This window comes from Sus scrofa, chromosome 8 (assembly GCF_054392235.1).
Source record: "Sus scrofa isolate SSC_HxYL_T2T_F1_AM1 chromosome 8, Sscrofa_HxYL_maternal_Yorkshire_Landrace_v2.0, whole genome shotgun sequence".
Classification (NCBI taxonomy): domain Eukaryota; kingdom Metazoa; phylum Chordata; class Mammalia; order Artiodactyla; family Suidae; genus Sus; species Sus scrofa.
The window spans coordinates 30,765,206-30,788,122 of NC_139390.1; the positions used below are offsets into that span (position 1 = coordinate 30,765,206).

At 41.7% G+C, this 22,917-nt stretch overlaps 2 protein-coding genes across 2 annotated transcripts in view; one reads left to right on the top strand and one right to left on the bottom strand.

The window, feature by feature from the left end:
- SMIM14 (small integral membrane protein 14) overlaps nt 1-11,071 on the bottom strand; it is a 75,028-nt gene extending 63,957 nt beyond the window's left edge. The window contains exon 1 of the mRNA XM_021101115.2: nt 10,811-11,071. The gene's annotated coding sequence lies outside the window, so the exon portion shown is untranslated. The remainder of the gene's footprint in view (nt 1-10,810) is intronic.
- On the top strand, nt 3,179-12,902 carry LOC146400395 (uncharacterized). Its single transcript, XM_084971765.1, has 3 exons — nt 3,179-6,222; nt 6,959-7,508; nt 9,643-12,902. Exon 3 carries the CDS (start codon nt 10,769-10,771, stop codon nt 11,234-11,236), a length of 468 nt encoding a protein of 155 aa, XP_084827891.1. The 5' UTR covers nt 3,179-6,222; nt 6,959-7,508; nt 9,643-10,768; the 3' UTR covers nt 11,237-12,902.
- Nucleotides 12,903-22,917: the final 10,015 nt, after the last annotated feature.

The following is a 22,917-nucleotide window of genomic DNA, read 5'->3' on the forward strand; positions in this document are numbered from 1 at the left end:
ACTGCTTTGGAGTGTTTGCATTCCCCTGGGGCTCAACTATCACTCTTTTCACATAAAAGCGAAAGGGAAGAAAGAAGTCTTCTGTTCTGAATCTCGGACCCTCACCTAGAATTTCCTGTCCTTCCCTAGCTGTCTTTTACTCTTTTTTTAAAGGTTGAAATTTTATTTTTCATTTTATTATTTTATTATTTTTCTAGCCACAGTGTGCTGCAGCTTGATGTGGGATCTCAGTTCCCAGACCAGGGTTTGAACCTGGGCCATAGAGGTGAAAGCACTGAATCCTAGTCACTAGTCCATCAGAAAACTCCCTGTCCTTTACTTTTTAAAATTACAGTTGAGGAGTTCCCGTCGTGGCACAGTGGTTAACGAATCCGACTAGGAACCATGAGGTTGCGGGTTCGGTCCCTGCCCTTGCTCAGTGGGCTAACGATCCGGCGTTGCCGTGAGCTGTGGTGTAGGTCGCAGACGCGGCTCGGATCCCGCGTTGCTGTGGCTCTGGTGTAGGCCGGTGGCTACAGCTCCGATTCAACCCCTAGCCTGGGAACCTCCATATGCCGGGGGATCGGCCCAAGAAATAGCAACAACAACAACAACAACAGTCAAAAAAAAAAAAAAAAAAAAAAAAAAAAAAAGACAAAAGACAAAAAAATAAATAAATAAATAAATAAATAAAAATAAAATAAAATAAAATTACAGTTGATTTACAATGTTCTGTCAATTTCTGCAGTACAATAAAGTGACCCAGTTATACATATGTATACACATTCTTTTTCTCACATTATCCGCCATCATGCTGCATCACAAGTGATTAGATACAGTTACCTGCGCTATACAGCAGGATCTCATTGCTCATCTACTCCAAATGTTATAGTTTGCATCTAGTAAACCCAAACTCACAGTCCATCCCACTTCCCTCTCCTCCCCCTCTGTCCTTTAATCTTACGCAATCTCAAAGCTTCTCTCAAAGTCCAGGGTATATTTATTATAAATGGTCAAACAAAGGAAAACTTTCCAATTGAATCATCTTTGTTTATATTCAATATCTTAAAAGTTTCATATCCTGAAAATGTTTTCTGAAATTTCTACTCCAGTACTATTTAGCCATATTCTGAATTTTTAAAAAAATTGTTTTTTGGTAGGGTTGCAGGTGCAGTATATAGAAGTTCCCAGGCTAGGGGCTGAGTAAGAGCTACAGCTGCTGACCTGTGCCACAGCCACAGCAATTCGGGATCCAAGCAGTGTCTCCCAGCTTTGCTTTTTTTTTTTTTTTTTTTTTTCCTGAATAAAATTTTTTAAACTCAGGAAAAAAGGCTGTGTTTCATAAGTAAGAAACAGAAAAATTCAGTAGATGATGTAAAAATTCCATATTCTGTGACCCCAAATCACAATGGATATAAGATACTTACAAATGTTAAGAAACCAGTTTTCAATAGCTGTATTACAAAGTACTAGTATGTTCTGAAAACTATGAGTTACATCACAGGTAATGTTACAAATTTGTGATTGATTTCACAGTGAATGATCATTCAAATAAACTAGAACAGAATCAAGACTTTTTATCATCCCCATTCACTTCCTTGCCCATATATTTTTTTGAGCAGAAAGGAATTATGGCAACTGCTCTCCCAACTCAGGTGACTCACAGCTTCTCTCATTTATGCTACAGCCTAGACGACATATCTGCGCATAAGATTCACGTGAATGCCATTCATGATGACTGGAAAAATGCTTAGAACCACTATGATTAAAAAAAAAAAAAAAAACAATGTTATTGATAAATGAAACTTGAATAAGCACCATAGGAAAAAAAGTCTTTAAAATTTCAAGCAGATTGGGAGTTCCCATCGTGGTGCAGCAGAAACAAATCCAACTAGGAAGGATGAGGTTGCAGGTTCGATCCCTGGCCTCACTCAGTGGATTAAGGATCTGAAGACGCAGCTCGGATCCTGCGTTGCTGTGGCTGTGGCCAGCAGCTATAGCTCCGATTAGGCCCCTAGCCTGGGAACCTCCATGCGCTGCAAATACGGCCCTAAAAAGAAAAAAAAAAATACATCAGGTAGGTCAGTTTACTCTACATTAACTTTGCTAAGAGTAACAAAGCCACAAAATACAAACTACGTAAAGAAAAAGTAGCCTTTTTTTTAAAGTGTAAGATAAAACAAGATAACAACTATAACACTAAGTCTGGTTGGTTTACCAAGATGCTTACCCTGTACGCTAACTTGATGTGAAGCATCTTTTTTAGCTGTTAAAATGTGAAAGTGCTGCACCTGTAAAACTGGTCAATGAGTGCATTCAAGCAAAAAGACAGCTTTATTTGTATATTTACAAAGCTGAGACTCACATCTGTGCTTTGACCTAAATTTAAAAAAGGAAATGAAAACTATGAAAATAAGCAACAAGAAGGAAACTTTCTTCAAAACAAAAGCACTGAAGTGTAAAATGTTATAAAAGCATATAAGCCTTACTATTCACCTAAAAATGGGTTACAGTTTAGAAAAGTATATTTTTTCCAAAATACTGAACTTTTTTTATTTTAAAAGCAATATACATTTATAGTTTTAAAGTTCAAATATAGAAAGTTAAAAAAAAACCCAAAAGTAAAAGGTACTCTCTTCTCCTTAAAGGTAATCTCTATTAAAAACTTTCATGTAAATTTTTTGGGACTGCAAGTAAATGTATGCTATACATACTTGCTAAACAATGATTAAAATCACATTGCAAATCATTAAAACATAATCATGTCCTTTTTTTTTCCGGGCCACACCCAAGACACATGGAATTTCCAGGCTAGGGGTTGAATCGGAGCTGTAGCTGCCAGCCTACACCACAGCTACAGCAATGCAAGCTGAATCTACGAGCTACACCACAGCTCATGGCAACACTGGATCCTTAACCCACTGAGCAAGGCCAGGGACCAAACCTGCGTCCTCGTGGGTACTAGTCAGATTGGTTTCCGCTGAGCCACAATGGGAACTCCAAAGTATGTCTTTTTGTAACCACAAGATGCTAAAAGCACTTAATTTTGTTCTTCTCAACATGACTTTTTAAATAATTAGACTGGCTGGTTAACTATTTAAAGCCATAGTTCACCACAATATTACTTATAATACTGGAAACTACATTTATGCCCAAAATTAAATGAAAACTTAAGGTAAACCACTTTATTCAAAATAGCTTTTTTTTTTTTCTTTTTTGGCTGCCCTGTGGCATACGGAGTTCCCAAGCCAGGGATTAGATCTGAGCCACGGTTGTGACCTAAGACAAAGCTGTGGCAATGCCAGATCCTTAACCCACTGTGCCAGGCTGGATCAAACCTACGTCCCAGAGCTCTCAAGACGCTGCTGATCTCATTGCACCGCCACCAAGGGAACTCCTCAAAATATCTTACAAAATGCAACCAGTTAAAATAGTTTAGAAAGTTTCTGGGGAGTTCCCGTCGTGGCGCAGTGGTTAACGAATCCGACTAGGAACCATGAGGTTGCGGGTTCGGTCCCTGCCCTTGCTCAGTGGGTTAACGATCCAGCGTTGCCGTGAGCTGTGGTGTAGGTTGCAGATGCGGCTCGGATCCCGCGTTGCTGTGGCTCTGGCGTAGGCCGGTGGCTACAGCTCCGATTCAACCCCTAGCCTGGGAACCTCCATATGCCGCGGGAGCGGCCCAAGAAATAGCAACAACAACAACAACAACAAAAGACAAAAAAAAAAAAAAAAAGAAAGAAAGTTTCTAAGGGCAAGGTAAAAAGCTCACTATGTCAAAGCCCTACCCCTCCACCAAAACAGGGTACAAGCTTATGTGAGTTTTACATCTCATTTCTACCAAAGATAATTTAGAAAGTAAAAGACTGGAGTTCCCTTGTGGTGCATTGGGTAAGGACCCAGCATTGTCACTGCAGTGGCTTGGGTCACTGCTACAATGTGAGTTCGATCCCTGGCCCAGGAACTTCCACATGCTGCAGGCTCAGCCAAAAAATTAAGATTGGAAGGAAATACACATCAGAGATAACTTGTGAATAAGAGGATTATAGCTTTTGTTGTTAGCTTTAAATATTACTATCCTTTTTGGCTTTTTGTAACAAGCACATCTTGTGTTTAAAAAAAAAAGGAGGCACTATTAAAAATGCATATTCAGGAGCTCCCTGGTGGCCTAGTGGGTTAAGGATATGGCATTGCTACCGCTATAAGGAGGATTGGATCCCTGCCTCAGGAACTTCCACATGCTGTGAGTGTGGCCAAAAAACACATGCATATCCAATCTAGCCAACATTGTTGTAATATAGAGTATATAAACTCAGGGTCAAGGAAAAATTGTGTTTTAATTGCAACCGTCCTAGTGGCTTTACCTTGGGCCACTGACCTAACCAAAGTCTGTTTCCTCCAGTGTAAATAAGGAATAATAATATCTGAGGTGGAGGGCTGATGTCTCAGCTAAACATAAAATATGTAAAGAAAGTCAAGGGACTGGCATATATGCTCCGTGAATAGTAAATGCCATTATTACATATTTAGACAAGTAACTTTTTTTAAATTTCAGACTCAATTTGCAGCACTCTTAAAATAGCTTTGAAAGTGCCTAAATGCAGGATTTATTGACACGTGCCCAAAAACAACCATTCAGATGATTAGTACCCGCTATGTCGGCCAAAATATGAATATGCACACACACACCCAAAGAATACCTTTACTTATAAGCCTGTAGTAGCATTTTTCTAAGAAGTTTTACAATCTTAAAAAGTCCTAATACAAGCCACAATAAAATAGTCAGGAGTACTCAAAATCTTTAGAACCCATATGCTATTAATTACCATCAATTTAGACAACTTAGTGTCTTTTATTGAAAGTGTTGTTCTAAGTCTTATTAAATTTTATGGAAAAAATCATTACAAATACTACCTTTTAGCAATGTACTGCTTTTTAAAGACACAGTTAAAGTTGAGATTTTCCTTCATTTATTTATTCTATCAACAAGCCTACCGATTGCTTAATTGGTTTGCCCTGAGCTCATGGGCCTCCCAATCAAATAGGCCAGCCACAGATGATTAAATACTGAAGGTGAGGGATGGGAGCCACACAGACTATTTACAGAAGACTGAGGTAGACGAGACAGCTCTGGTAAAGGTCACGTGTGACCTGAACTTCAACAGTTAGCCAGGCTTGAAGATTAGGAAGAGAGTAGACAACCAGTGTTTCTCTGGATTAAGTCCCCTCTCCACCCCAAATCAATGCATCAATCAAATTCAACTTTTTTTTAACTCATTTGGAAAGAGGTCTTGCAGTGAGAAATCTATTCAATTCATGATGATTCAATGGTAGTCCAAATATTAAAACACCCAAATCAATGGAGAAAATGTAGGAAGAATTAAAATGACTATACGAGCCGGCAGAAAGTGACAGATGGGTTTTTGCTTGTGGAAGGCAAGGTAAAGCACAGGAGGTAGAAAATACTCCAAAGTTACTTTTAACCTGGTAGGATCTGAAACACAACACAACAGAGCAAGAAGACCTGGGAGTCTGCAGAATGTTTCTTGAGGTCATCCACCAGCTGTGCAACTTCAGGCAAAAAGACCAACAAAACAATGGACTGCATTAAGGACACGACTGGAAGTGGGAAAGAAAACATTATTTTGCCCTTAAAAAAAACACGGCCTATCAAAACCAAAGTACTGAGTACAGTTCTAAAACCCTGTGGTTCAGAGGTAGTGAAGGGAACAGTGATTTAAAAAAGAGACTTGGGTTCAAATTAAGCTTTCTGCTACTTACTATGCCTCAATTTTTTCATTTGTAAAATGAGAGTAGGAATGCCTGCATCTGCATTGTTCTACAGTTTAGTGAAAAACATGTAAGAGTTTTTAGCATAGTATCTGACAGTGTTCCCCAAAATGACAGCTATCATTACTATAAAGCAAGAAGAAATGTCCGAGAGAAAAGCTATTAAAATATTAACACATTCTCAAACTTTAACAAGCATTCAGATCACCTAAAGGGCTCGTTGAAAATGCAGATACATGGGGTGAATTCTTCCCAGGGATTAATTCTATAGCTCTAAAGTAGAATGTGACTGTTCTCTGGCTCAAACAGCAAGAATGACTGAAGTTAGAGAATCAAAGTACAGCCCTATAAAAAGCTGAAAATTAGGGTTCTTCCACAGAAAAAACTGATTTAAAACAGTATGTTTGGAGTTCCCATCGTGGCACAGCAGAAACAAATCCGACCAGGAACCATGAGGTGGCAGGTTCAATCCCTGGCCTCAATCAGTGGGTTAAGGATCTGGCATTGCGGTGGCTGTGGTGTAGGCCAGCAGCTATAGCTCCGATTGGACCCCTAGCCTGGGAACCTCCATATGCTGCGGGTACAACCCTAAAAAGGCAAAAACGAAAACAAAAACATATATTTATAAGGGCTCTCAGAGGTTCAGACAAACCTATTTTAGCACATGAATTTTTCAGCACTTAAGCACTTGTTGGCACTAGACTGCTATGTTTGATCTTAGTATCTTCCACAACTTTGTATAATTATATTTTAGCTCCTAGTATCTTCAGATACCTCATGAGCATTCGTTTTTTGTTTTTTTGTTTTTTTTTGTCTTTTTTGCCATTTCTTGGGCCACTCCCACGGCATATGGAGATTCCCAGGCTAGGGGTCGAATCGGAGCTGTAGCTGCCAGCCTATGCCAGAGCCACAGCAACGCCAGATCCGAACCATGTCTTCGACCTACACCACAGCTCACGGCAACGCCGGATCTTTTAACCCACTGCAACCTCATGGTTCCTAGTCGGATTCGTTAACCACTGTGCCACAACGGAAACTCCCAACATTTCTTTATGTAATAAGCACTTGGTTCATTTTAAAAAATAAAAAATAAAGCCAAAAAAAAAATAGTATGTTCAAGAGTAATACAGAAATACAGATCTGGGAATTCCCTGATGGCCTAGTGGTTAAGGATCCGGCATTGTCATGGTAGTGGCTTGGATTCGATCCCTGGCCCAGGAACTTCTGTATGTCTTGGGTGCAGCCAAAAAAAAGAGTAACACAGATGTGTTCAAGTTTAGGCATTCAACCAACATTCACTGAGCACCTACTATGCACTGAAAAGGATAGACAAGGTCCCCATCTTCCCAGAGTTTAATTTCTAGTATAGGGGATGGGATATAAAAACTAAAGAAATTCAAGACAGTGATGTGATAAAAAAAGAAATGAGAGAATGATAATTGTGGAGACAATTTCCTTGAAGAGGCAACAGCTGAACTGAGACCTCAACTACAGGTGGGATGAACTACAGGAAGATCTAAGAGAAGACTGAAGCCATAGGGTAGACCAAGCACAAATGCCTTGAGGCAGGAACAAGCCTGGCAAATTCCTGGGACAATGCTAGTGGGCCTGGAACACAGGAAGAAACTGACCCAGTTCATGGGTACTCATCTAGGCATTCAGATACAAGGTAAGGTAAGACAAGAAGGCAGGGCCAAAACATGGAGTGCCTGGAAAACTTTGTTAAAGAGTCTGGATTTGGAGTTCCCATCCTGGCTCAGTGGTTAACGAATCCGACTAAAAACCATGAGGTTGTGGGTTCGATCCCTGGCCTTGCTCAGTAGGTTAAGGATCTGGCGTTGCTGTGAGCTGTGGTGAAGGTCGAAGACGCAGCTCAGATCCCAAGTTGCTGTGGCCCTGGCGTAGACTGGTGACTACAGCTCCGATTAGACCCCTACCCTGAGAACCTCCATGTGCCACAGGAGCAGCCCTGGAAAAGGCAAAAAGACCAAAACCAAAAAAAAAAAAAGTTTGGGTTTTATTCTGAATGTGATAAGAGGTTTCAACAAAGAGATGACACGACCTGATTTACACTGTAAAGGATCTCTTAAACTGTAGCAAGGGGAAGGCACCATAAAATGCCCAAGTGGAAGCAGGAGGTTACTGCAGTAGGCTAGGTGATAGCTGGCAAAGGTGGTGGCAGTAGAGACGAGAAGTGGACAAATCTAGAATATATACTGAATACTGTTATTTAACGCAAATCAAAGAATATGAACTAAATCACATTAGTAAGCATCTGGGACTAATTACCCAAGAGATGAAGAATGAAAATAGAGATTTAGGAGTTCCTACTGTGGCACAGTGGGTTAAGAATCCAACTGCAGCAGCTCAGACAGCTGTGGAGGTGTGGGTTCCATCAGTTTCTAGAGCTGTGGCGTAGGTCCCAGGTGTGGATCAGATTCAGCCCCTGTTCTGGCCCAGGAACTTCTATATGCTGTGGGTTCAACCATAAGATTAAAAAAGAAAACAGAAATTTAAAGGTTTTATTTTTTTGTCGTTTTAGGGCTGCACCTGTGGCATATGGAGGTTCCCTGGTTAGGAGTTGGATCAGAGCTGTAGCTGCAGGCCTACACCACAGCTCATGGCAATGCCAGATCCTTAACCCACTGATTGAGGCCAGGGATCCAACCTGTGTCCTCATGGTTACTAGTTAGATTCATTTCCATGGCTCATTTCCACTGAGCCATTATGGGAACTCCAAAAATTTAAGGGTTTTAGGTAAGTTTATGACTAATGGACCCAAATGGGTTATTAGCGTACATATTTAAGATATTTCATAGAATGTACTTATCCTTTGAAGCTGAATTGACAGGGACACTTCCTTCTCCTCTGGCACCACAGATAAAGCACTGGACTGAATGGGCATATATCCAAGTCTCAATGTTAACACAGCAGATTAAGTGTGATTTATAAAGTAAAATATTTTAGGACCTTATGGACAGAGGCCTGGACAGCTAGTCAGCATTTCAAGCACATGGTAGCTACTGAATAGAACTAAACCTTTACTTGAATCAAATCAATAAATTAGCAAAACTTTTTAAATTTCCATATTGTCAACTCAGGCTATTCTATGCCCGCTCTCCCAAGAGTTAAACAAGCAAAGCCTTATTCTGTCACACAACGGATATTAAATAATTTAATATCCATTAAATTAAATCTTACAATATCATCAGAGACATGTGAGGAAATCTTTTAAAACCACAATTCTAACAATCATGGTGCAGCAAACAAATAGCGAATATTCCTTAAAAGGTCCAAAAGTCCCTATCTGCAAATATTTAAATTTTGTTTCTCAAAAATGAAGTACTACTATGTAAAAAAGCAAGTTATAGAAAAGCTTACGTGGTATGATACCATTTTTGTATAAAACACATAAATGCAAAAAAAGAAGTCTGGAAAGATATAAAACACTGCTGACATTTTGGTGATCTCGATGGCAGGAATTACTTATGATTTATTACTTATCTATTTTAATTAACACTCCCTCCAATTATCACAAATTATATCATATAAGCAAAATATTGAGTTATAGGTTAGCATAAAAGTCAAAAAAAGAACTTCAAGAAAACATAATTCATTTGTTTAAATCAGCAGGATTCCAACCTTGGTACTAAGAAAAAAGATCTCAGCTGCACACACAGAAGGAAGAAATTTGTTATGAAGAGGTCCATTCTAGACCACACAAGGGTACTCACAAGGATACTTACAAGGGTATCCTTCAAGTGAGTAGTCTAAATTCCTAAGAACTCTTTCTAAATTTGCTAAGTTGCAATGGATTGGCACATAGTTCTGCTTTTCTATTTTGCCACCTGCTAAAGAAACACCTCAATTAATGAGTTCGCTGGGGGTGGGGGGGGAATGTTCCTGTTTTTAAAACTAAGTTAGGACAAAAAGGAGGTTTGGTTTTCTGGTCTCCTTCATGCTTTGAAAGGAGACGGGGAGGGTGGCAGGGCTCGAAGCAGGCTACACCAGAGGAATCTGCTTGGCTGGTCATCTGGAGTGGAAAGGAACACAAGCTTTCTGCCAGCTCAACAGACTGGACGGCGAGAATGCCTAAGGGTCTCAAGGCTACACCTGAAAGGTCATACGCTGTCCAAGTTACTGTATGCACAGCAGCTTTTGACATGAATACAAAAACTGGACGGTCTCTTCAAACACAGGTATTGCATGAAGCTCATCCGACTTTCTCTACCCAAAGCCAAGACATTTTTTTAAGGCCACATCTTCGATTTTGCAAACTAGGACAACTGAAAACATCCTGACTCTCTACAGCTAACAAACATCATCTTGGCTGAAATCGTTAACACATACAGTAACAGCCACTTTGGAAAACGGGCTTTAAACGCAACATAGGACTTCAGGTACTCCAGTAACCAGTTTATCGCACTTTATCTGTTCCAGTAAAGGGTGCTACCTCTTTATGTCAGCTCTGGTTCCACTTACTGAACAGAAAAAAGGAATCCTTGAAATTCACAACACAATAAGGGCCAAAAGCACCCGCTTTCTGGATGGCAGCTTTCTTGTCTCATCAATCACAACAAAGAATGCAACCTAGTGACTTCATCAAAACCGGCAAAAGCTAAGGAACAGAGGTAAATGATACAGCGTGGATTTCAGGGTTTGTGGGGTTTTCTTTCCAGCTACGACTCTCTCTCCTTTTTTACTCCATTATACGCCTCCACCCGAGTTCACTGCTTGCCCTAAAAATAAAACCACCCGTGGCTACCGTCCACTTCCCTGCCAAGTCCCGACTCTGGTTTCCAGCAGAGAAAGCCAAATTTCAGGCTCTCCGCCTCGCTCTCCGTCGGGGGACGCGGGCTCGGCAGCAGCGGGTTTCTCCCGGTGCAGAGTCGCCGGCCCCGCCGAGGAACCACCGAGCCGGAGAAGCAGCTTTGCTTAGCCGCAGCCGCCGCAGTCCGCGAAAACCTGAGGAGCCCCCAAGAAACACCGGGGTGAGGGGAAGATGGGCCAGCAAACGGCGGTGGGAGAAAGGGGAGACACTCACCCGCCCAGACAACAACCGACGGGGCGGGGAGGATGGGGGCCGGGACCAAGCCTCGGCAGAAAGACCGCCTGGAGCTTCCGGAACGCTGCGGCTGCTCGGGCCGCCGCTGCTGCCGCTGCTCCTGACCGCCGGCTTCCTCCCCTCCTCTGTTTTGATTCGATTGACCACGTCACTCTTAGCCACGAGACCCGGATCTGCCGGCTCCCGCGGACGTCGGCGCAACAGATAGCAGCGCCTCCAGACCCCAGCGGCAGGCCTACTGAGCACGCGCGCGCCCCGCGCCTGCGCAGTGGGTCCGGAGAGGCGGAGCGGGAACAAGCTTTGCGCTGTTCGTGGGGGCGCTGGGCGCGGGTGTTGCAGTTCCGGCTGGGAGGGGTGGGGCCGAGCGTTATGAGGTGGAGGGGCGAAGCCCCACGTCTGCTGTAGCAGCCGGCGTGGCATCTGTTTCGTCTGATGTGGACAATGTCCTCTGCTGTGTGTCTCCCTTTGCCTAACCTGATGGCTTTCCTGGGCAGGAGTGTTTAGCGGGAGTAGTGGTAGGCGTTGGCGCAAGTTGATGTCTGCTGAGACATGTGGAGATTGTTTTGGCTCTCTCAGGCCAGGTGAAAATTGAAGATAGGGATTTAGTCTTATGTACAAAAGTATGTCAAACGTGGCATTTACCCCCTTTACTCTCCCTAACATTGCACTCGGAAAGCTGGCTAAAATTCAGTTCAAGGGGAGTATTAAAAGGAATATATGATGGATGGAGCGATAGTGGCGAACCTGGAGGAGAGCGCTGTTGTTAGGCAGTCAGCTCAAACCTTTTTTGCTTTGACTTTACGGATTGAAATAAGGATACTATTTGTGGTGTAAGAACCGCACTTCTTTTTAAACCAAATTAGTGCTTCCTTCTTTCCAGTTCTGGCCTTTTCAGTCTCCCCACTAAACCACTGGGGCCCAAGAAATTTCCCAATTTGGCAAAACTTAGGGCTACTCTGTTTTCTTAGTCCCATGAGTAGACAGACCTTAAAACAGGACCAGGAGGAAAATGAAAGTGTGAGTTCCGAACGAAGATTTCACAAAGGTGCCTATTTGCCTAGCCTGTGGGAGAGGTAAAAGCTGAAGGAAACTGTAGACTTCACTGAGTCAACCTTTTCAGCTAACCTGGACTTATATCTCAGTATTTGGTTAATCATCTCAACTAGCTGAGTCACCTTCAGCAAATTATTATAATCTGCAAGAGCTTTTTAATTAAAGGGGACGTCGAATGCAGGCAAAGGTTTCTAGAAAATGAAAGGTTTTTGGTAAAACCGAAAGTGTTTCCTAGGTAATTAACACTTAACAGATAGAAGTCAAGCTTCTTGGCCCTTACTCTGCAGTCTTGAACTCTGTTTACTCAAATTAAGAGGGTTTGAAGTAGACTCTAGTACCCTAGTGAAGTTCATGGGCTGACCTTGTAATAGAGGGTCTTTAATCTGTGGAACTTTAATTTGTGGAATAGAAAGTCTTGTATGCATCCATGTGCATATAAGTGTTTGAAAATACAGCTGCGTTTAAGAGAACAGTATGGTACAAAACCGAACTGGCACAGGATATCACAAAATTATCAGTACTTGCTTTATAAAGTAAATTACAGGGGAGTTCCGGTTGCGGCTTATCTGGGTAAAAACCTGACAGAGTGTCCATGAGAATTCAGGTTCCATTCCTGGCCTCTTTTTGTAGGTTAAGAATCTGGCATTGCCACAAGTTGTGGTGTAGGTCGCAGATGCAGCTCCGATCTGGCGTTGCTGTGGCTGTGGTGTAAACTGGCAGCTCTTAGCCTGGGAATTTCCATATGCTCCAGGTGCAGCCATAAAAAGAAAAAAATTTAAAAACTTTAAAAATTAGGATTTCCCATCATGGTGCAGCGGAAACAAATCCGACTAGGAACCATGAGGTTGCAGGTTCGATCCCTGGCCTTGCTCAGTGGGTTAAAGATCCGGCGTTGCCGTGGGCTGTGGTGTAGTTTGCAGATTCGGCTGGGATCTGGCGTGGCTGTGGCCTACGCCTGCAGCAACAGCTCCGATTAGACCCCTAGCCTGTGGGTCCGGCCCTAAAAAGACAAAAAAAAAAAAAAGAACTTTAAAAATAAATTACAGGAAAATCAGTTAGGATCTTTGGTAACTACTAGCTTCCAAGATAACCCCCAGTGATTCCTGGCTCTGGAAATATAGACTCCTCCAGCCCTTTGAAAAAGGGCTATTCTGACTTGTAGAATATAGCTAAAGGTATGTGACTTCTAAGGCTAGGTCATAAAGGCACTGATTGAAACTTTCAACCTCATTCTCTTGTATTGCTTGCTGTGGAGAAAGCTAGGCTCCATGCTACTCTACTTAAGCAGATCTATGAAGAGGCCCAGGAAAAGAGGAACAAAAGCCTCCACCAAGAGCTTCACCAGTTTACCAGCCATGTGAGTGAACTACCTTGACTGGGCTTATCCTGCAACCCCAATCAAGCATTAGATGACTGCATCCTTGCCCAACACCTGTTTGCAAACTCATGCTCAATAGAAAGAACCAGCTTTAATCCACAGACAGTGATGTGGGATCTTATACAGGTTTTGGCCCTGGTCAAAGTTCAGCTTTTCAAAATTTTAAACAATAGACGAATGTAAATGTGTGTAATTTCTTACATAAAGTAATTTAAAGAATAACAAAATTCCTACCAGAATATCTGGAACATTGTAGATAGTAAATAAATAATTGTTGAATGGACACATAAAATCAAAAGACAAAGTCCAACTGACAAATATTTGGAATAAATACTGATAGATAAAAGAATAATACAATATACGAAGGACTCATACAATCATTATGAAAGATATTAATACCTAATACATGTATAGGTGAAGAGTATGAGTTGATAGTTTACACACAAAAAGGAGATACATGACTAATACATACTTGAAAATCTTCAATCTCCATAGAAATAAAAAATGCAAAGTAAAGTAAGATTTCCTTCTTAAACTACTACTTTAAGGAGTTTTTGTTTTTGTTTTTTGCCATGCCAACATTGGAAGTTCCCAGGCCAAGGATTGAACCTGGGACATACGACACAGTGGTGGCCTGAGCCACAGCAGTGAAAAACACAAGATCCTTAACCCACTGAGCCATTGGGGAACTCCAAGATATTTTTAAATAGAAGTATCTGATATCGGTACTGTTAACACTGCTGGTAGAAATGCGAATTGGCAGGTACCTTTTTGGAAATCAATTTGGCAATATATATCAAGTTCCATAAAAATATATCTGTTGACCCATTTTTGCTACTGGGAATTTATTTTAATGAAATAATTTAAAAGAGTAAGATTAGGAGTCCCCTGGTGACCTAGCGGTTTAAGGGTCTGGCGTTGTCACTGCTGTGGCACAGGTTTGATTCTTAGCCTGGAAACTTCCACACGCTGTGGATATGGCCAAAAAAAGAGAGAGTAATATTGTAAAGATATTAATTACATTTATATGAGGGGAGGAAAATAGGGAAATAACTGACATGACCAATGTAATGGAAAGGACAAATATTGCATTGTATGTTAGGATCTAAAAAACTTGAGGATAGATAATTTTAAATGACCATAAGGAAGTTAATCACATTTTATATGATAGAGAAAAAAATCTAGAAATAATCTAAATATACAATGGTAATGGAATAGATGAATATATTAAATTACATTTTAGGGATTAACAAACTTGAAGGTATCTTCCCTTTCTGAACCAGACCCTACTTCGACTCTTGCTATAGAAGAATAAAGTATATTATAAATATATGTATGCTTTATATATTCCTGAAAGCATCCTGGAAGGTATTCCTATAACTCTTGGCATTGGTTACTCCTGGAGTGGAGGTGATGTGAGTCTTCCTTTTGCCGTTTTACCCTTTGTATGGTTTGAATTTTTTCATATCAGTACATTATTTTTTCGATTGACAAAACCATTAATATTTTTGTTTTTTACTTTTCATTTTATTTTATTTTATTTTTTACCTTCTAGAGCCGCACCTGCAGCATATGGAGGTTCCCAGGCTAGGGGTCTAATCCGAGCTACAGCTGCTGGCCTACACCACAGCCACAGCAACATCAGATCTGAGCCACGGAGTTCCCGTCGTGGCGCAGTGGTTAACGAATCCGACTAGGAACCATGAGGTTGCGGGTTCGGTCCCTGCCCTTGCTCAGTGGGTTAACGATCCGGCGTTGCTGTGAGCTGTGGTGTAGGTTGCAGATGCGGCTCGGATCCCGCGTTGCTGTGGCTGTGGCGTAGGCTGGTGGCTACAGCTCCGATTCGACCCCTAGCCTGGGAACCTCCATATGCCGCAGGGGCGGCCCAAGAAATAGCAAAAAAAGACAAAAAAAAAAAAAAGATCTGAGCCACGTCTTCGACCTACACCACAGCTCATGGCAACACCGGATCCTTTAACCCACTGAGTGAGGCCAGGGATCGAACCCACATCCTCACGGATACCAGTCGGATTCGTTTTCTGCTGCGCCACAACAGGAACTCCTGTTTTTTCCTTTTGAAAAAAATTGCGGTTGTATCAGGCTGCTCAGGCTGCCATAACACATTACCACAGACTTGGATGTCTTCAACAACAGAAAATTATTTTCTTGACGTTCCGGAGGAAACCCAAGATCAAAGTGTCCGCAGGGCTGGGTTCCAGTGAGACCTCTCTTCCTGTCTTGCCAATGATTACCATCTTGCTTTGTCCTCATGTGGCCTTTCCTCTGCACAGGCGTCTCTCCTGGTGTCCCTTCCTCTCCTAAAAGGACACTATTCCTAGTGGATTAGGGCCCACCCTCATGACTTCATTTAACCTTAATTACCCCCTCAGAGGCCCTATCTGCAAATGGTCACAATGAGGGTTAGGGCTTCACCACTTGAAGTTGGGTGGACACAAGTCGGTCTGTCAACAGTGGTTAAAATATATGTAACGTAAAATACACAATTTTAACTTTTTTTTTTTTTAGGGCCATACCTGCGGCATATGGAAATTCTCAGGCTAGGAGTGGAATCTGAGGTACGACTGCCAGCCTTGACCAGCCACAGCAACACCAGGTCCTTGATCCAGTGAGTGAGGCCAGGGATCAAACCCACATCCTCATGGATACTAGTCGGGTTTGTTCTGCTGCACCACAACGGGAATGCCTGTTTTACCTATTTTTAAGTGCACAGTTTTATGGCATTAAATACATTCATCTTGTGCAATTATCACCAGCATCTATCTCCAGAAGATTTTCATCTTTACCAGTTAAAGCACTGTACCTGTTATAAGGTAACTCCCCATTGCACCTTCCTCTCAGTGCCTGGCAACCATCATTCTATTTTCTCTGTAAATTTGACTACTCTGTGTACTTCATATAAGTGGGATAGTATTTATCCTTACATGATTGACGTATTTGACTTAGCATAATTTAAGGTCGTCAGTGTTGTGGCGTGTATATGTACCATGTTTTGTTTATTCATTCATGCTTTGATGAAAACTTGGCTTGCTTCCACCTTTTGGCTACTGTTCATAACACTGTTATGAACATGGGCGTCCCTGCTTTCAATTCTTTTAGGTATATACCTAGAAGGAAAATTTCTGGACCATATGGTTATTCTGTGTTTAATTTTTTGAAGAATCGTCATATTGTTTCATGTGGCTGCACCATTTTACATTCCCACCAACAGTGCATGAGGGTTCCAATTCCTCTACTTCTTCACCAACATTTGTTACTTTCTGGGGTTTTCTGTTTTGTTTGTTTTTATTAGCCATCTTAATGGTATGAATTGCTATTTTATTGTGTTTTGATTTGTATTTCCCTTATAATCAGTGATGTTGAATATCTTTTTACCTGCTAGTTACCAATTTGTGTACCTTCTTCAGAGAATTGTCCAAGGCCTTACCTGTTTTTAATTAGATGGTTTATTTTTTTGTTGTTGAGTTATAGGAGTTCTGAATATTAATCCCTAATCAAATGTATGATTTGCAGTTAGTTTCTCTCATTCCATGGGTTGGTTGCGTTTTCACTCTGTTGATAATGTCCTTTGCACAAAAGTTTTAAATTTTTTGTTGTTGTTGTCTTTTTAGGGCCACACTGACAGCATGTGGAGGTTCCCAGGCTAGAGGTCAAATCAGAGCTGTAGCTGACGGCCTACACCACAGCCACAGCAACGCCAGATCCAAGCTGCATCTGCGACCTACACCACAGCTCATGGCAACGCCTGATCCTTAACCCATTGAGCTAGGCCAGGGATAGAACCTGCGTCCTCATGGATACTGGTCAGATTCATTTCCACTGAGCTATGGAAGCCATTAAAAAAAGTTTTTAAGTTTGAAGTTCAATTTATCTTTTATTTTGACATACTATTTAATTTATTTTTTTCTTTTGTTGCCTGTGTTTTTGGTGTCATAGCCAAGAAATTACTTCCAAATCCAAAATTATGAAGATTTTCCCCTATTTTCTTCTAAGATTTTTGTAGTTTTAGCCATTACATTTAGGTCTTTTTTTGTTTTTTCAGCTAGTCTTTACATATGGTGTTTACATATGGTGTAAGGTAAGGATGCAACTTCATTCTTTTGCAACTGGATATCCATTTTCCCCAGAATTGAATGATTGTGGTCATTTTATTATATATGTGAGTGTTTATTTCTAGGTACTTTATTCTATTACATTTGTGTGTGTGTGTGTGTATATATATATATATATATATATATATATATATCCATCTTTATGCCAGATTACCATGGCTCTATAGTAAGTTTTGAAATCAGGAAATGTGAGATTTTCAACTTTGTTCTTTTCATTCTTAAGATTGCCTTGGCTTTTCAAGGTCTTTTGAGATTCCATATGAATTTTAGGATACATTTTTCTGCTTTTGCAAAAAATGTCTTTGGAGAGTGGTGCAGTGGGTTAAGAATCCAGAGTTGTCACTGCAGTAGCAGGTTACTGCTGCAGTATGGTTGTTCAGTCCCTGGCCTGGGAACTTCACATGCCATGGGTAAAGCAAAAAAAAAAAAAAAAAAGAAAAAATATCATTGGGATTTTGATAGAGATTGTATTGATCTATAGATTACTTCGGGTAGTATCATTATCTTTTTTTTTTTTTTTTTTTTTTTTTTGTCCTTTTGTCTTTTTGTCTTTTCTAGGGCCGCACCCTCAACATACGGAGGTTCCCAGGCTAGGAGTCTAATCGGAGCTGTAGGCTCCAGCCTACGCCACAGCCACAGCAACCTGGATCTGAGCCGTGTCTTCAACTTATACCACAGCTCACGGCAAAGCTGGATCCTTAACCCATTGATCGAGGCCAGGGATCAAACCCGCAACCTTGTGGTTCCTCATCAGATTTGTTAACCACTGAGCCACAACGGGAACTCTTCAATATCTTAATAATGTAAAATCTTCCTATTCATGAACACAGGATGTCTTGGCATTTATTTCTATATTTAAATTCTCTTAGCAATGTTTTCTGGGTTTCAGTGTACTAGTTTTTCACCTCCTTGGTTAAGTTTATTTCTAAATATTTTATTCTCTTTGATGCTGTTATAAATGGAATTGCTTTTTAATAAAGATTCTACCCTTCATTTCTTATATTTCCTTCAAATACTTTTATAGTTCACTATGTTTTTCATTTTATTATAATTTCTAACGTACTGAAAGTAAAATTTTATTACTTTTTTTTCTTGTCTTTTGCCCTTTTAGGGCTGCACCAGCGATGTTTGGAGGTTCCCAGGCTGGGGGTCTAATCGGAGCTGCAGCCGCCGGCCTACACCACAGCCACAGCAACGCCAGATCCGAGCCGCGTCTGAGACCTACACCACAGCTCACGGCAATGCCGGACCCTTAACCCACTGAGCAAGGCCAGAGATAGATCCCACAACCTCATGGTTCCTAGTTGGATTTGTTAACCACTGCGCCGTGAGGGGAACTCCCAGTCTTTTTCTCTAAAGTTTCAAATATATCACCTGCTATCAAGACATTTTTTCTGCTAATGTGATATGGACTTTAAAAAAAAATTTTTTTTTTAATTTTTAAAGGCTGCATTCACAGCATACGGAAGTTCTTGGGCCAGGGACTGAATCCAAACTGCAGCTGTGACCTACCCCACAACTCCTGATCCTTTTACTCACTGAGTCAGGCTGGGGATTGAACCCACATTTCCACAGTGAACTGTGCTGCTGCAGTCAGATTCTTTTTTCCTTTTTTTTTTTTTAGGGCCACACCTGTGGCATATGGAAGTTCCCAGGCTAGGGGTTGAATCGGAACTACAGCTGCTGGCCTACACCACAGCCACAGCATCTCAGGATCCAAGCCACATCTGAGACCTACAACTCAGCTTGTGGCAATGCTGGGTGCTTCACCAACCTAGAGAGGCCAGGGACCAAACCCACATCCTCATAGATACCAGTCAAGTTCTTAACCCACTGAGCCATGACAGGAACACCTGCAGTCAGATTCTTAACCCACTCCAGGAACTCCAAGTATTACACCAGTATTTTAAGTGCCTCTTCCTATTCCTAACCACTATTTTATCTCTTTATATGGCTAAATCCAAAGACTTTTACCTTCAGCCACAATGCAAATGGCATACTAGCATAGGTTATTAAGAATTTAAAAAAAGAAGAAAAAAAAAAAGGAGTTCCTGTCATGGTGCAGCAGAAACGAACCTAACTTGGAAACATGAGGTTTATGGGTTCGATCCCTGGCCTCGCTCAGTGGGTTAGGGATCCAGCATTGCTGTGAGCTGTGGTGTAGGTCGCAGTCTCGACTTGGATCTGGCATTGCTATGGCTGTGGCATAGGCTGGCCACAGTTCCAATTGGACCCCTAGCCTGGGAACCTCCATATACCATGGGTGCGGCCCTAAAAAGACCAAAAAAAAAAAAAAAAAAAAGGTAAAAAGAGGAAGAAATAGAATCATGGAGGGAGAAAGTGCAGGAATTCTACTGGGCACCTTCCACAGGCTACCTATTTAACTTTCCTTTAGTAGTGGAAACAAATTATTATACACACTTTAAATTCTAAGATATGCTCTTTTCTTATACTGTAACAAAGATAAAGGTAGACATGCAGATGTGCAAAAATCCTGTAATGGATTCCAAATGCAATTGCTAAAAATAATCCAACTGCCAAATTAATGGGAGATTAAAATAGATACAAGGATATTCCTTTCCTGAGACAGGCTTTAATCTAGTGTCAGCTCTGCCTAGAATTCCTTGGGTCTGGAAAGGAGGCTATGTATCTTGAGGAGGAAAGGTAATTGGTAACTAAATTAGGATAATGGGGATGCTCTGGAGGTTGCAGTGTAGTCTCCGGATAGGATTGTGGATCAGCAACAGCCCAAACACTTAAGAAAATGGCACAAAATATATGAAATGTTTTGTAAACAGTAATGAACTAAACTATTAAAAAAAAAAAAAAACAGGGAGGAGTTTCCATTGTAGCTCAGCAGGTTAAGAATCTGACTAGTATCCAGGAGGATGCAGGTTCAATCCAGGTTCAATCCCTGGCCTTGCTCATTGGGTTAAGAATCCCACATTGCTGCCAGCCATGGCTTGCAGATGTGGCTCGGATCCCACATTTCTATGTGACTGTTGTGTGGGCCAGCAGCTGCAGCTCCGATTTGACCCCCTAGCCTGAGAACTTCCATATGCTGCATGTGCAGCCCTAATAAGGAAAAAACAAAACAAAATTAACCAGGGATTTCCCACTGTGCCGTAACAGGATCAGAAGCATTTCTGCAGTGCCAGGACACAGGTTTGATTTCAGGCTCAGCACAGTGGGTTAAGGATCCAGTGTGACCACAGCTGTGGCCTGGGTCAAAACTGCAGCTTGGATCTGATCCCTGGCCTGGGAACTCCATATGCCAAGAAGCAGCCAAAAAAGAAAACAAACAAAAACAAAAACTGGGATTTCCTGTTGTGGGTCAGTGGGGTTAAGGACCTGACGGACGTTGTTTCTGTGAGGATGTGGGTTCAATCCCTGGCCTTGCTCAGTGGGTTAAGGATCTGGCATTGCCGCAAGCTGCAGCATAGGTCAGAGAAATGGCTCGGATCCCATGTTGCTGTGGCTGTGGTATAGATGCAGCTGCAGCTGTACACCTAACAGTGGCACCTACAGCTGCAGCTCCAATTCAGCCCCTTGGCTGGGAAATTCTATATGCCAAAGGTGTGGCCATAAAAACAACAACAATAAAAACAAAGCAAAACAAAAAAACAGTACTGAAGTTTGTAAAATTTTGTCTTACACACATATTTGTAAGTTCCTACCAGAAATGATGCACTTATGCTGCTAATTACATGAAACAGTGTTGGAAAGGAGTCCAGCTCATATCATCATCTATTTTAGGGACGTTTTTCCTTTTAAGTGAAATGAGACCCTGTTTTTGAGCCCAGAGCTAAGAATACACTACGCTAAAGACTACACACTCTGTGTTTGAAGAAGCATCAGCTTTTGGAGTCTATTCCTTCCACTGGGCCCAGTGAGAGGTACCAGTTAAGAAAATCATCACTACCCTCACCATTATCCCCTTCCTCATATAAGGGGAAGACAGAGACAAGTGAAAGTTGCCTTTTAGGGGGAATGTAGTGTTCTGAAGAGAAGGTATTCTCTCTCCTTACATTGTGTGAGAGGGTAGAGAATTTCCTCCTTCTCTAAGACCAGGGAGAAATGTACCAAAAGTATCACTAATAAAGTAAGGGTACTTGAACCCTCTGAACCATTGCCAATTCAGTAAGTTGAGAATTAGTGATAGCCTCGGGCCTAAAAATTGCCAAACCATAGACCTGATGCTGCTAGGGAATAGAAAAAGAGACATGAGAGAGAGGGTAGGTAAAGCTCAGAGAGGGCGATGTCAGCTGAGTAGCGGTGCACTTTGCATTGCTAGGGCGTTTTGTTTTTATCTTTTTGCCTTTTCTTGAGCTGCTCCTGCGGCATATGGAGGTTTCCAGGCTAGGGGTCCAATCAGAGCTGTAGCCACTCGCCTACGCCACAGCCACAGCAACTCGGGATCCGAGCCGAGTCTGTGACCCACACCACAGCTCACAGCAACGCCAGACCCTTAACCCACTGAGCAAGGGCAGGGATCGAACCCGCAACCTCATGGTTCCTAGTCGGATTCGTTAACCACTGCACCACAACAGGAGCTCCCATTTCTACTGTTTGGAATGGTAAAAAGATTCCCAGAGTTCCCACTGTGGCACAAAGTATCCATGAGGACGCAGTTTCAATCCCTGACCTCGCTAAGTGGATTAAGGACCCGGTATTGCCTTGAGCTGTGGTATAGTTTGCAGATGCGGCTCGGATCCCATGTTGCTGTGGCTGCGGTGTAGGCCAGCAATTGCAGCTCCGATTCAACCCCTAACATGGGAACTTCCATATGCTGCAAGTGTTGTCCTAAAAAAAAAGGTTCCCAAGAGTCAAGTGGTACTACATGGCATAGCTGGACCCCAGACAGTGGCCTGTTACTGCATATATGCACAAATGCACATGCAATGCATACCTATGCCAGCTAAATATTATCTCCAGTTCAAGCAGTCAAAAGAGACTTCTGGGGTTTCTAAATCTCAATTCCAAATTCTGGGGAGAGAAAAGCCAGTTGGCCCAGCTTAGTCCACTCCTGATCCAGTTGGCTGGGGGCTGAAAAGGGAATATCATGTGTGATCAAATTCTTGGAGGAAAAGGCACAAGCAAACTCTTTTAAAGCATGGAAAGGGTGGAAAGGAAATGAGAGAAATCACGGCACAGTTATCTACAACCAGTATTTTGATAACACCAAAATCATGAATACAACCTATCGTAACAAGGAACTAGGTTTCATTTCCTGCCCAAATTTAAAATTTTCAGTTAAAAATCTCAAGGACAAAAAGAGAAAGTAATCATTTGGAATAATTATAGTTTTAATCATTGTGTAACTGACTTCCAGGCAAATGTTTCTTGGACCAGGAGGAAGGTTCACAGTCCACAAATAGTCATCACTGTCAGCAACATAACAAACACCTCTTGAGCGCTTTTGGAAGGTCAGATCCTGCTGCGCAGTCTTGATTCAGTTCAATTAAAGTGAGTGTCTTCTATGAGCAAATCACTGTGTGAAGTGCTGGTGTTGGGACAACTGGGAA

Bases quoted from the DNA above. Each gene is read 5' to 3' on its own strand.
- LOC146400395 (XM_084971765.1), top strand. From the start codon at position 10,769: ATGGGCCAGCAAACGGCGGTGGGAGAAAGGGGAGACACTCACCCGCCC.